The sequence below is a fragment of the Macrosteles quadrilineatus genome, unplaced genomic scaffold, assembly GCF_028750875.1.
Source record: "Macrosteles quadrilineatus isolate MER2022 unplaced genomic scaffold, UCM_ALF_1.0 Scaffold_937__1_contigs__length_25492, whole genome shotgun sequence".
NCBI classification, from domain to species: Eukaryota; Metazoa; Arthropoda; class Insecta; order Hemiptera; family Cicadellidae; genus Macrosteles; species Macrosteles quadrilineatus.
Window position 1 is genome coordinate 1 of NW_026543530.1, and position 13148 is coordinate 13148.

A 13148-nucleotide genomic window follows, 5' to 3' on the forward strand; every position below is an offset into this window, starting at 1 on the left:
GTACAAGGTTGTACAAGTGTGTACAAGGGTGTACAAATGTGTACAAGGATGAAAAGGTTGTACAAGTTTGTACAAGTTTGTACAAGGTTGTACAAGTGTGTACAAGGTTGTACAAGTGTGTACAAGGTTGTACAAGTGTGTACAACTTGTACAAGTGTGTACAAGCTTTTACAAGTGTGTACAAGGTTGTACAAGTGTGTACAAGGTTGTACAAGTTTGTACAAGGTTGTACAAATGTGTACAAGTTTGTACAAGTGTGTACAAGTTTGTACAAGGTTGTACAAATGTATACAAGGGTGTACAAAAATGTACAAGGGTGCACAAGTTTGAACAAGGGTGTACAAGTGTGTACAAGCTTGTACAAGTGTGTACAAGCTTGTACAAGTGTGTACAAGGGTGTACAGGTTTGTACAAGGTTGTACAAGTGCGTACAAGGGTGTACAAGTATGTACAATAATGTACAAGTTTGTACAAGTGTGTACAAGTTTGTAAAAGGTTGTACAAGTGTGTACAAGGGTGTACAAGTGTGTACAAGGTTGTACAAGTGTGTACAAGCTTGTACAAGTGTGTACAAGGGTGTACAAGTGTGTACAAGGTTGTACAAGTTTTTACATGGTTGTACAAGTGTGTACAAGGTTGTACAAGTTTGTACAAGGTTGTACAAGTTTGTACAAGGTTGTACAAGTGTGTACAAGGTTGTACAAGTTTGTACAAGGTTGTACAAGTGTGTACAAGGTTGTACAAGTGTGTACAAGGTTGTACAAGTGTGTACAAGGTTGTACAAGTGTGTACAAGGTTGTACAAGTGTGTACAAGGTTGTACAAGTGTGTACAAGGTTGTACAAGTGTGTACAAGGTTGTACAAGTGTGTAAAAGGTTGTACAAGTGTGTACAAGGTTGTACAAGTGTGTAAAGGTTGTACAAGTGTGTACATGGGTGTACAAGTGTGTACAAGGTTGTACAAGTTTTTACAAGGTTGTACAAGTGTGTACAAGGGTGTAAAATCGTGTACAAGGATGTACAAGTTTGTACAAGTTTGTACAAGGTTGTACAAGTGTGTACAAGGATGTACAAGTTTGTACAAGGGTGTACAAGTGTGTACGATAAGTAAAAGTGTGTACAAGGGTGTACAAGGTTGTACAAGTGTGTACAAGGTTGTACAATTGTGTACAAGGCTGTACAACTGTGTACAAGGTTGTACAATTGTGTACAAGGCTGTACAAGTGTGTACAAGGTTGTACAAGTGTGTACAAGGTTGTACAAGTGTGTACAAGGTTGTACAAGTGTGTACAAGGTTGTACAAGTGTGTACAAGTTTTTAAATTGTGTACATGGGTGTACAATTGTGTACAAGGCTGTACAAGGTTACAAGTGTGTACAAGGTTGTACAAGTGTGTACAAGGTTGTACAGGGTGTACAAGGTTGTACAAGTGTGTACAAGGGTGTACAGGTTTGTACAATGTTGTACAAGTGTGTACAAGTTTGTACAAGGTTGTACAAGTGTGTACAAGGGTGTACAAGTGTGTACAAGGGTGTACAAGGGTGTACAAGTGTGTACAAGTGTAAGTGTGTACAAGGTGTCAGGTGTACAAGGTTGTACAGTTTGTACAAGGTTGTACAAGTGTGTACAAGGTTGTACAAGGTGTACAAGGGGTGTAAGTGTACAAGTTTGTACAAGGTTGTACAAGAGTGTACAAGGTTGTAAAGTGTGTACAAGGTTGTACAAGTGTGTACAAGGTTGTACAAGTACAACTGTACAAAGTGTACAACTTGTACAAGTGTGTACAAGCTTGTACAAGTGTGTACAAGGTTGTACAAGTGTGTACAAGGTTGTACAAGTGTGTACAAGGTTGTACAAGTGTGTACAAGTTTGTACAAGTGTGTACAAGTTTGTACAAGGTTGTACAAATGTGTACAAGGGTGTACAAAGGTGTACAAGGGTGCACAAGTTTGAACAAGGGTGTACAAGTGTGTACAAGCTTGTACAAGTGTGTACAAGCTTGTACAAGTGTGTACAAGGGTGTACAGGTTTGTACAAGGTTGTACAAGTGTGTACAAGGGTGTACAGGTTTGTACAAGGTTGTACAAGTGTGTACAAGGGTGTACAAGTATGTACAATAATGTACAAGTTTGTACAATTGTGTACAAGTTTGTAAAAGGTTGTACAAGTGTGTACAAGGGTGTACAAGTGTGTACAAGGTTGTACAAGTGTGTACAAGCTTGTACAAGTGTGTACAAGGGTGTACAAGTGTGTACAAGGTTGTACAAGTTTTTACATGGTTGTACAAGTGTGTACAAGGTTGTACAAGTGTGTACAAGGTTGTACAAGTGTGTACAAGGTTGTACAAGTGTGTACAAGGTTGTACAAGTGTGTACAAGTGTGTACAAGGTTGTACAAGTGTGTACAAGGTTGTACAAGTGTGTACAAGGTTGTACAAGTGTGTACAAGGTTGTACAAGTGTGTACAAGGTTGTACAAGTGTGTACAAGGTTGTACAAGTGTGTACAAGGTTGTACAAGTGTGTACAAGGTTGTACAAGTGTGTACAAGGTTGTACAAGTGTGTACAAGGTTGTACAAGTGTGTACAAGGTTGTACAAGTGTGTACAAGGTTGTACAAGTGTGTACAAGGTTGTACAAGTGTGTACAAGGTTGTACAAGTGTGTACAAGGTTGTACAAGTGTGTACAAGGGTGTACAAGTGTGTACAAGGTTGTACAAGTTTTTACAAGGTTGTACAAGTGTGTACAAGGTGTAAAATCGTGTACAAGGATGTACAAGTTTGTACAAGTTTGTACAAGGTTGTACAAGTGTGTACAAGGATGTACAAGTTTGTACAAGTTTGTAAAAGTTTGTACAAGTTTGTACAAGGTTGTACAAGTGTGTACAAGGATGAACAAGTTTGTACAAGGGTGTACAAGTGTGTACGATAAGTAAAAGTGTGTACAAGGGTGTACAAGGTTGTACAAGTGTGTACAAGGTTGTACAATTGTGTACAAGGCTGTACAACTGTGTACAAGGTTGTACAATTGTGTACAAGGCTGTACAAGTGTGTACAAGGTTGTACAAGTGTGTACAAGGTTGTACAAGTGTGTACAAAGATGTACAAGTTTGTACAAGGGTGTACAAGTGTGTACGATGTGTAAAAGTTTGTACAAGGGTGTACAAGGTTGTACAAGTGTGTACAAGGTTGTACAATTGTGTACAAGGCTGTACAAGTGTGTACAAGGTTGTACAATTTTGTACAAGGCTGTACAAGTGTGTACAAGGTTGTACAAGTGTGTACAAGCTTTTACAAGTGTGTACAAGGGTGTACAAGTGTGTACAAGTTTGTACAAGTTTGTACAAGGTTGTACAAGTGTGTACAAGGTTGTACAATTGTGTACAAGGTTGTACAAGTGTGTACAAGGTTGTACAAGTGTGTACAAGCTTTTACAAGTGTGTACAAGGGTGTACAAGTGTGTACAAGTTTGTACAAGTTTGTACAAGGTTGTACAAGTGTGTACAAGGTTGTACAAGTGTGTACAAGGTTGTACAAGTGTGTACAAGGTTGTACAAGTGTGTACAAGGTTGTACAAGTGTGTACAAGTTTTTAAATTGTGTACATGGGTGTACAATTGTGTACAAGGCTGTACAAGTGTGTACAAGGTTGTACAAGTGTGTACAAGGTTGTAACAGGGGGTACAAGTTTGTACAAGTGTGTACAAGGTTGTACAAGTGTGTACAAGGGTGTACAGGTTTGTACAATGTTGTACAAGTGTACAAGTTTGTACAAGGTTGTACAAGTGTTGTACAAGGGTGTACAAGTGTGTACAAGGGTGCACAAGTGTGTACAAGGGTGTACAATCGTGTACAAGCTTGTACAAGTGTGTACAAGGGTGTACAGGTTTGTACAAGGTTGTACAAATGTGTACAAGGATGTACAAATGTGTACAAGGATGAAAAGGTTGTACAAGTTTGTACAAGTTTGTACAAGGTTGTACAAGTGTGTACAAGGTTGTACAAGTGTGTACAAGGTTGTACAAGTGTGTACAACTTGTACAAGTGTGTACAAGCTTGTACAAGTGTGTACAAGGTTGTACAAGTGTGTACAAGGTTGTACAAGTTTGTACAAGGTTGTACAAGTGTGTACAAGTTTGTACAAGTGTGTACAAGCTTGTACAAGTGTGTACAAGGGTGTACAGGTTTGTACAAGGTTGTACAAGTGTGTACAAGGGTGTACAAGTATGTACAATAATGTACAAGTTTGTACAAGTGTGTACAAGTTTGTAAAAGGTTGTACAAGTGTGTACAAGGGTGTACAAGTGTGTACAAGGTTGTACAAGTGTGTACAAGCTTGTACAAGTGTGTACAAGGGTGTACAAGTGTGTACAAGGTTGTACAAGTTTTTACATGGTTGTACAAGTGTGTACATGGTTGTACAAGAATGTACAAGGTTGTACAAGTGTGTACAAGGTTGTACAAGTGTGTACAAGGTTGTACAAGTGTGTACAAGGTTGTACAAGTTTGTACAAGGTTGTACAAGTGTGTACAAGGTTGTACAAGTGTGTACAAGGTTGTACAAGTGTGTACAAGGTTGTACAAGTGTGTACAAGGTTGTACAAGTGTGTACAAGGTTGTACAAGTGTGTACAAGGTTGTACAAGTGTGTACAAGGTTGTACAAGTGTGTAAAAGGTTGTACAAGTGTGTACAAGTTTGTACAAGTGTGTACAAGTTTGTACAAGTGTGTACAAGGTTGTACAAGTGTGTACAAGGGTGTACAAGTGTGTACAAGGGTGTACAAGTGTGTGAAAGGTTGTACAAGTTTTTACAAGGTTGTACAAGTGTGTACAAGGGTGTAAAATCGTGTACAAGGATGTACAAGTTTGTACAAGTTTGTACAAGGTTGTACAAGTGTGTACAAGGATGTACAAGTTGGTACAAGTTTGTACAAGTTTGTACAAGTTTGTACAAGTTTGTACAAGTTTGTACAAGGGCTGTACAAGTGTGTACGATGTGTAAAAGTTTGTACAAGGGTGTACAAGTTTGTACAATTTTGTACAAGGCTGTACAAGTGTGTACAAGGTTGTACAAGTGTGTACAAGGCTCTACAATTGTGTACAAGGTTGTACAAGTGTGTACAAGGCTCTACAATTGTGTACAAGGTTGTACAAGTGTGTACAAGGTTGTACAAGTGTGTACAAGGTTGTACAATTGTGTACAAGGCTGTACAAGTGTGTACAAGGTTGTACAATTGTGTACAAGGCTGTACAATTGTGTACAAGGCTGTACAAGTGTGTAAAAGGTTGTACAAGTGTGTACAAGGTTGTACAAGTGTGTACGAGGTTGTACAATTGTGTACAAGGTTGTACAAGTGTGTACAAGGTTGTACAATTGTGTACAAGGCTGTACAAGTGTGTACAAGGTTGTACAAGGTTGTACAAGTGTGTACAAGGGTGTACAAGTTTTAACAAGGTTGTACAAGTGTGTACAAGGTTGTACAAGTGTGTACAAGGCTGTACAATTGTGTACAAGGTTGTACAAGTGTGTACAAGGTTGTACAAGTGTGTACAAGGTTGTACAATTGTGTACAAGGCTGTACAAGTGTGTACAAGGTTGTACAAGTGTGTACAAGGCTGTACAAGTGTGTACAAGGCTGTACAATTGTGTACAAGGTTGTACAAGTGTGTACAAGGTTGTACAAGTGTGTACAAGGTTGTGCAATTGTGTACAAGACTGTACAAGTGTGTACAAAGTTGTGCAAGTGTGTACAAGGTTGTACAAGTGTGTACAAGGTTGTACAATTGTGTACAAGGTTGTACAAGTGGTTACAAGGTTGTACAAGTGTGTACAAGGGTGTACAATCGTGTACAAGGATGTACAAGTTTGTACAAGATTGTACAAGTGTGTACTGGGTTGTACAAGTGTGTACAAGATTGTATAAGTTTGTACAAGGTTGTACAAGTGTGTACAAGGGTGTACAAGTGTGTACAAATGTGTACAAGTGTGTACAGGGGTGTACAAGTTTGTACAAGGGTGTACAAGTTTTACAAGGTTGTACAAGTGTGTACAAGGTTGTACAAGTTGTGTACTGGGTTGTACAAGTGTGTACAAGATTGTATAAGTTTGTACAAGGTTGTACAAGTGTGTACAAGGGTGTACAAGTGTGTACAAATGTGTACAAGTGTGTACAGGGGTGTACAAGTTTGTACAAGGGTGTACAAGTTTTACAAGGTTGTACAAGTGTGTACAAGGTTGTACAAGTTGTGTACAAGGTTATACATGTGTGTACAAGGGTGTACAAGTGTGTACAAGGTTGTACAAGTGTGTACAAGCTTGTACAAGTGTGTACAAGGGTGTACAAGTGTGTACAAGGTTGTACAAGTTTTTACAAGGTTGTACAAGTGTGTACAAGGCGGTAAAATCGTGTACAAGGATGTACAAGTTTGTACAAGTTTGTACAAGGTTGTACAAGTGTGTACAAGGATGTACAAGTTTGTACAAGGGTGTACAAGTGTGTACGATAAGTAAAAGTGTGTACAAGGGTGTACAAGGTTGTACAAGTGTGTACAAGATTGTACAATTGTGTACAAGGCTGTACAAGTGTGTACAAGGTTGTACAATTGTGTACAAGGCTGTACAAGTGTGTACAAGATTGTACAAGTGTGTACAAAGTTGTACAAGTGTGTACAAGGATGTACAAGTTTGTACAAGGATGTACAAGTGTGTACGATGTGTAAAAGTTTGTACAAGGGTGTACAAGGTTGTACAAGTGTGTACAAGGTTGTACAATTGTGTACAAGGCTGTACAAGTGTGTACAAGGTTTTACAATTTTGTACAAGGCTGTACAAGTGTGTACAAGGTTGTACAAGTGTGTACAAGGCTGTACAATTGTGTACAAGGTTGTACAAGTGTGTACAAGGTTGTACAAGTGTGTACAAGGTTGTACAATTGTGTACAAGGCTGTACAAGTGTGTACAAGGTTGTAAAAGTGTGTACAAGGTTGTACAAGTGTGTACAAGGTTGTACAAGTGTGTACAAGGTTGTACAAGTGTGTACAAGGTTGTACAAGTGTGTACAAGGTTGTACAATTGTGTATCAGGTTGTACAAGTGTGTACAAGGTTGTACAAGTGTGTACAAGGGTGTACTATCGTGTACAAGGATGTACAAGTTTGTACAAGTTTGTACAAGTTTGTACAAGTTTGTACAAGTTTGTACAAGGTTGTACAAGTGTGTACAAGGATGTACAAGTTTGTACAAGGGTGCACAAGTGTGTACAAGGGTGTACAATCGTGTACAAGCTTGTACAAGTGTGTACAAGGGTGTACAGGTTTGTACAAGGTTGTACAAGGTTGTACAAGTGTGTACAAGGTTGTACAAGTGTGTACAAGGCTGTACAATTGTGTACAAGGTTGTACAAGTGTGTACAAGGTTGTACAAGTGTGTACAAGGTTGTACAATTGTGTACAAGGCTGTACAAGTGTGTACAAGGTTGTACAAGTGTGTACAAGGCTGTACAAGTGTGTACAAGGCTGTACAATTGTGTACAAGGTTGTACAAGTGTGTACAAGGTTGTACAAGTGTGTACAAGGTTGTACAATTGTGTACAAGACTGTACAAGTGTGTACAAAGTTGTGCAAGTGTGTACAAGGTTGTACAAGTGTGTACAAGGTTGTACAATTGTGTACAAGGTTGTACAAGTGGTTACAAGGTTGTACAAGTGTGTACAAGGGTGTACAATCGTGTACAAGGATGTACAAGTTTGTACAAGATTGTACAAGTGTGTACTGGGTTGTACAAGTGTGTACAAGATTGTATAAGTTTGTACAAGGTTGTACAAGTGTGTACAAGGGTGTACAAGTGTGTACAAATGTGTACAAGTGTGTACAGGGGTGTACAAGTTTGTACAAGGGTGTACAAGTTTTACAAGGTTGTACAAGTGTGTACAAGGTTGTACAATTTGTGTACTGGGTTGTACAAGTGTGTACAAGATTGTATAAGTTTGTACAAGGTTGTACAAGTGTGTACAAGGGTGTACAATTGTGTACAAATGTGTACAAGTGTGTACAGGGGTGTACAAGTTTGTACAAGGGTGTACAAGTTTTACAAGGTTGTACAAGTGTGTACAAGGTTGTACAAGTTGTGTACAAGGTTATACATGTGTGTACAAGGGTGTACAAGTGTGTACAAGGTTGTACAAGTGTGTACAAGCTTGTACAAGTGTGTACAAGGGTGTACAAGTGTGTACAAGGTTGTACAAGTTTTTACAAGGTTGTACAAGTGTGTACAAGGCGGTAAAATCGTGTACAAGGATGTACAAGTTTGTACAAGTTTGTACAAGGTTGTACAACGTGTACAAGGATGTACAAGTTTGTACAAAGGTGTACAAGTGTGTACGATAAGTAAAAGTGTGTACAAGGGTGTACAAGGTTGTACAAGTGTGTACAAGATTGTACAATTGTGTACAAGGCTGTACAAGTGTGTACAAGGTTGTACAATTGTGTACAAGGCTGTACAAGTGTGTACAAGATTGTACAAGTGTGTACAAAGTTGTACAAGTGTGTACAAGGATGTACAAGTTTGTACAAGGATGTACAAGTGTTGTGACATTTTATTCTTAAATTGCCCACTATTTCGAAATTTTGTTGGACTGATCACCCAACAATTAAAAAATTTAACATACTGTTGTGCGCGCCTGCAGTAGTCGAATTTTGCAAATTAAGAACATTGATGTCATGAGTTGTGCTTCTAATTAGTTGAGGGGCAAGGAAAATTCCATAATCCAGTATACTGGCCAGTGCCATGACAATTCCTGACGCTAGACCACTTTCACTTCAATGCCTCCTTATCGTTTGGCAAACGTTATCTCTTCACCGATGTTATCTACTTGGCTGTGGCATCATATTGGAAAATTACCTTGAAAATGATTTGTGTCTGTCTGAACTGAGTCTCTGAAGAGTGAGGATCACCTACTTTTAGTTTAATATTTGTTAATAGTGCTGACCCTCCGACATCATCGTTGGATTTAATGCTGACTTACAATTGAAGTAGCTGAGGGTTTATGCCGGATCCTGTTGTGGCTGGTGCCTTCTACCGTATCTCTGGAGTGGCTTCTCGACCTGTGAGCCCTGGTTCAATCCTTGCGATACCCTGTGACTTGGTAATACTCGTGTGGTTCGTGAATTCGAATCGGTCCGAACCGGATATCGTAACCTTACTGGACATTGCGGTGAGTTATCTGCTTTAATCAATTTATACTTACCATTTGGGATTCTCTCTGGACTTGAACACTTTCCTTCTAAGAGTGAGTGTGAGTGACCAGCCCTACTATAGACTCTACTGGACTTCAGCGCCAACAAAGGAGATAATCATTTAGTTTTAAGAATTGTTGATTTACATTGAATTTTAACGGCAAGGCCCTTGTATATTGTATTATTTTGTGAATCTTGTTGATAATTATCGTGTCTATATTTCAGTGTAATTTTTTTTTGTCTATATTTCAGGGTAAAGGATTGTGTCTATATTTCAGCGTCAATATTATGTCTATATTTCAGGGTCTATACCATGTGTTGTTCTTATGTAATATTCTTATGGGATCATGTTTTTAGGTTAAGATTGTCATATAATCACATCATATTTTGGTAATGGTCAAATATTCACTGGAGCGCTCCAACTTTGAAAGTTTTACAAATTCTGAGTTATTAAATTGATTTTCTTAAGACTTATACATTTTGACAGAATTCTGTAAGCTGTTTTGATTTAGTCAATACTTAGAAATAGAGCAGCATTTGTGAGCTGCTATTGTTTGTTTAAAAGTCAATCATAAATAATTTCATTAATATTGTTTATTCTTAATTCTGGCATTTTGGCCTATTGTGTGTTTAATACTCTCAGAGATTAAAGAATATTTAGCCAGAATTATTTGATCTCTTTATCTCTGCCTACTTCTGGGTACACATTCCTGACTTAGATTATATTTTGAACCTACAGAAAGATTCACTGAGCAAAGCTTATCTGAGTTACATTGTTTATTGTTTGCTTATCAACTTGACCAAGTATTATTAGATTTTACCTAGAGTTTTTCTGATACCATTTAAACTTTTAGTGCTCAACTTAAAAACATTTCAGTCAGGTTTTTACTAGGCTAGTGTTTGAGTTTAGTGTTTATAAGATTTATTTGAGATTTATATTGAATTTATTTTGCAAATCACAGACAAGCACTTTGTTTTTTTTTTTTCTTTATCTGATGGTAGAGGTTACACTAAAGCGGTCCTACTCCTGCAGGAATGGTCCTTGTTAATATCCTGCTTGGCTACAAAGGTAAACAAGGTGGCGCCCCTAATATAAATAAAACATACTTCAGTACCAACTTGGACTTGCACCTTTGGTGCCCTCAACCATTCAGCCCTGCCCTTAAGCAACTGGACCCCCCTTCTCCCTGAGCTAGGCCAATACAGACAGGCAGGTGTTGCAAACTGGCGCAGCCAACGTGGGGCCTGATAAGGAATAAAGAATTTAAGCATCTTATAGGAAATCTTAGGAAGATATTTGGGTTGTCTTATCTACATATTTTGTTAGAATTATATGAGTATTTCTTTTTCTCTCTGGAATTTAATATCTGTTATTAACATGAATGTGTACCATTTAAGGAAGAAAGAAGTAGAGTATGAACTTAGAATTAGAGGGTTATCTTCTGATGGCAATGCGAATGAATTAAGAAAGCGTTTACAACAAAGTGTTGCAAACAATGATGAAGTTAGTGTAGCAGCTGTGAATTCTCTAGATGTCGCTGAAGAATTGGAAGAATGTGAGTCTAAACTTGAGGACTTGTCAGCAAACGTGGCAGATTATGAAGGGAACTTTACGGATAATGAATATCACCGGATAGTAGCTCGCTTGTGGCATCTTTATTTGAGAATTGGGCGTATACCTGGAACAGCAGGAAGTGATGATGAGCAAGAGAAAACTAAAACTGAACTAGAAGTAAAGACAAAGGAGCTTTTAGATACATTCAAAGACCAAGGAACTTCAACCAAGAATATTGGAGCGGACCAACCCACCAAGATTGTAGATGAGACCTCTACTACACCTTCAACCTTGATGCGGAAGACAGAAGATGGTAGTTCCTCAGTGAAGACCCAGATGTCTTTGACACTTCCAACAAGTAATGCTGCAAATAATAAAGATGGTCTGCCGCAACAACGACCACTATCTCCCCTGCCTCAAAAGATAGACATTCCGAATAAACAGCCTGATCAGAGAAATTCAGTTAACCTATCTGGTAACACCGATCAAGAGAAGTCTAGCCCTAGCAATCGCCCTAAGTATGTCCCTGTGTATAAGTGGGGGCTGAAATTTGATAATAATGCTGGATCAAGTGTAGCCGCCTTCTTAGAGAGAGTTGAGGAACTGCGCAGAGCACGAGGTGTTACTCACAGCGAATTGTTCGAATCAGCTGTAGATCTTTTCTCGGGTTCAGCTCTTGTATGGTATCGAGCCTCGACTAGTAGGATTCACTCATGGCCTCAGTTGTGTAAGGAATTGCGAGATGTCTTCCAGCCTCCCGATTATGATTTCCGTCTCCAACAAGAGATCTTCAACCGTATCCAAGGAGAACAAGAACCAATAGACTTATATATGGCTGCCATGGAAGGCTTGTATGAGAGACTATCAGTTGAAATTCCGGAAACAAGTCGCCTAGCGCAAATATTTAATAATTTGCACCCTCAACTACAAGACAGACTTGCCCTACTAGACATCAAGAGTTTGGATGAATTGCGTCTCATGGGTCGAAGAGCACAAGCGGGACGTCTTAGAACTTCAAAACCAAGACCTTCGCCTAGGAGTGAGACTACATTGGAACCTGACTTGGCATATCAAGAGCCATACCGACACAGAAGAGTGACTGGAGAGCGAGTAGCCAGTATCCATCAAAGTCCATCAGGAGACAACTTCCCCTTTACTTGTTGGAACTGTTCTATGAGAGGACACCGATTTAGAGATTGTACCCGACCGAAGAAGAGATTCTGCTATGGATGTGGAAAAGATAATATTTTAAAGAAAGATTGCCCTTCTTGTGTTTCAAAAAACGGACTGAGCCGGGAGTCAGCTACATAACTGAGGCTGATTCCCAAGAACAATCACCTTCTATTAAGCTAGATTATGTTATGGAGACCCAGGTAAATGACTCCAGGCCTTATTTGTCAGTGAGAGTTTTTGGTAAGGAATTTACTGCACTTCTTGATTCAGGGGCATCTCAAACTATCTTGGGTAAAGATGGAATGCGTAATCTGAACGGATGTCCTGTGCGTCTTCACAAAATTAATAGTCAGTTTGTTGAAACTGCAGATGCCAAGAGACATGCTATTGATGGATTTGTGATTCTTCCAGTTACATTGAAGGGACGGACTGAATACATAAAGGCTTTAGTCGTACCAGATTTACAGCATTCGTTAATTCTAGGAATAGATTTCTGGGAGAGGATGCACATTGTAGCAGACATTCATAATCGTGAATGGCATTTTTCTTCTCAACCTAAGATGTATTGTAGTGCTATTGAGGGCATAAAATCTGAGCAACACCTGTCACCGGATGCAAAGAAAGATCTTCAACAATTAATTGATAGTCATTTTAAAGATGAACCAAAAGTTTTGGGTCGCACCGATAGAGTTTATCATGTCATTGACACCGGGGACTCTCCACCCATAAAACAGCGCTATTTTCCAACGTCACCTGCTAGACAAGCACTTATAGACAAAGAACTTTCACAGATGTTAGAGTTGGGTGTGATAGAGCCATCGAAGAGTGAATGGTCATCACCTATATTTCTCATAGATAAGCCTGATGGGTCTAAGAGATTCATTGTTGACTTCAGGAAAGTAAATGCCGTTAGTAAGAAAGATGCTTATCCTTTGCCTCATGTAACTTCGATTTTGGATAGACTCCGGGATGCAAAATACATATCTAGTCTTGACATTAAGAGTGCGTATTGGCAAATACCTTTGGAGAACAAAAGCAAAGAGAAGACTGCTTTCACCATCCCTGGGAGAGGACTTTACCAATTCGTGACAATGCCATTTGGACTCTGTGGCGCACCTGCCACCTGGCAACGTTTTGTCGACAACGTTCTTGGACCTGACCTGGAGCCCTTTGTATTTGTCTATCTAGATGA

The 13148-nt window shown here is 39.1% G+C and overlaps 1 protein-coding gene across 1 annotated transcript; it reads left to right on the forward strand.

The window, feature by feature from the left end:
* The first annotated feature begins 10606 nt into the window (after positions 1-10606).
* LOC128982670 (uncharacterized) lies at positions 10607-12115 on the forward strand. The gene has a single exon (XM_054401613.1). The coding sequence runs from the start codon at positions 10607-10609 to the stop codon at positions 12092-12094; it is 1488 nt and encodes a 495-aa protein (XP_054257588.1). The 3' UTR covers positions 12095-12115.
* The last annotated feature ends 1033 nt before the right edge of the window (positions 12116-13148 follow it).

Excerpts from the sequence above, each read along its gene's own strand:
- LOC128982670 (XM_054401613.1), top strand. The coding sequence starts at position 10,607 with ATGAATGTGTACCATTTAAGGAAGAAAGAAGTAGAGTATGAACTTAGA.